Consider the following 1,761-nt stretch of genomic DNA (forward strand, 5'->3'; position numbering starts at 1 on the left):
AATATTCATTTCTCTGTAACTAAGCATCCATTCATTTTATATCTTGTGCTCAGGAACACAAAACAAACCTCTATCACAACTGAGCAATTAAACCACCCGCAATCACACACCCCAGCTGCTGTATTCTTGTCTCGCCTACTGTTCTCCACTCGGATTGGCCTCTTATATCTAGCGACGCGGTGTTTTTCCAGCCGCTTTGCTAACATGTGTACAGAGTTTTGTTGTCGCTCCCACTATTGTCATCCAATCCAGTCTGGCATCGGCGAAAAAGGCTCGCTCAAATTTGACAATGATTTTGTTTCCACGTTCCCACTCTCGAAAGCCTCACTGTAAACTCAGGGATTGGAAGAAATGAATTGATTGTTAATATTGACCAAATTGTAGGGGGCAATATTGATTGTCAAGACCTATACAACATCCACTGGAATTGTTTAGCATTTTTCTAAGGAAGGTAGATTACACTCTTCGGAACCGCCATTGATCTCGTCAGTGGGGTTTTACAGTCTTGGATGTGAAACCAATGTCCATTTAATATTTATGCCGCCGGGGACAGAACGTTGCCAGCATTTTGGTTCGTCTATTGCTTACTTGGATGTACGTAAAACAGACAGGTAGTCACGAGATATACATACGTGGAACGTCATTAAATGCTGCCGCAGTTCATCATCGTTTTAGTCGACGCTTTAGTGCAAATGATACACTTGTTAACATGGTATGTTAGTTGGGGTAGACACAGCATAGTACGACGGTGATCGTCTCTTAGACCGCCGGTCGTTCAACATCGTCATCTATAGACATGAATGTAGATTACTTGTTGACGTCAAGGAGCCCAGCGGGGTTCAATATCAAATATTCATTTCTCTGTAACTAAGCATCCATTCATTTTATATCTTGGTCTCAGGAGCACAAAACAAACCTTTATCACAACTGAGCAATTAAACCACCCGCAATCACACACCCCAGCTGCTGTATTCTTGTCTCGCCTACTGTTCTCCACTTGGATTGGCCTCTTGTCTCTAGCGACGCGGTGTTAATCAGCCGCTTTGGTAACATGTGTACAGCGGTTTGTTGTCGCTCCCACTACTGTCATCCAATCTAGTCTGGCATCGGCGAAAAAGGCTCGCTCAAATTTGACAATGATTTTGTTCCCACGTTCCCACTCTCGAAAGCCCTCACTGTAAACTCAGGGATTGGAAGAAATGAATTGATTGTTAATATTCGCGAGAGCGAAGACGCAATCTCGCTTCACTTCCAGGTCGTCGTAGGCGCAGCAGCGGAGAATCTGAGCCAAGCCGCCGTCACGAACCAGCTTCAACTTGTTCTCCTCATTCAGAGAGAAACTCGAGAAGGCTGCAGCTGCCGTGCGTTGGTAATCCAGCAGCGGACTCTGCGCCAGCCTGATGAACGGCTGGAGAAGCGATTCTTGCACGATGTGAACGCGGATCGTCGGGTTGGCGGACAAGAAGCGCAGGCCCATCGCGGCATACCGCTGCGTGACGTCATCTGCAGACTCGGTAAGCTGGATGAGGCTCAACAAAGCGCCTTGTTTGTACACGGCTTGGTGGTTCTCCTCGTTGGAGCAAAGATTCGCCAGCGCGCGACTCACATCTTGCAGAATCTCCGCGCTGTCTTGAGCCACTTTGGTCAACGCAACGAGCGCACTCGTCAAACCTTCCGCCACAATTTTCTGCTGGTTCGTGGGGTGTTCGGACACATTCGCGATCAACCCCACGCACTGGCACTGCAGATCGCGTAGCCCTT

At 47.7% G+C, this 1,761-nt stretch overlaps 1 protein-coding gene across 1 annotated transcript; it reads left to right on the plus strand.

Annotated features, from left to right (window-relative positions):
• Positions 1 to 537: 537 nt before the first annotated feature.
• Positions 538 to 1,756, plus strand: PITG_20664 (uncharacterized protein; the record flags this gene model as incomplete). The annotated part of the gene is made up of 2 exons (XM_002895478.1): positions 538 to 594; positions 1,256 to 1,756. 2 exons carry the CDS (start codon positions 538 to 540, stop codon positions 1,754 to 1,756), a joined length of 558 nt encoding a protein of 185 aa, XP_002895524.1.
• Positions 1,757 to 1,761: the final 5 nt, after the last annotated feature.

The sequence above is a fragment of the Phytophthora infestans genome, genomic scaffold (genome assembly GCF_000142945.1).
Source record: "Phytophthora infestans T30-4 supercont1.169 genomic scaffold, whole genome shotgun sequence".
In the NCBI taxonomy this organism is placed as follows: domain Eukaryota; phylum Oomycota; class Peronosporomycetes; order Peronosporales; family Peronosporaceae; genus Phytophthora; species Phytophthora infestans.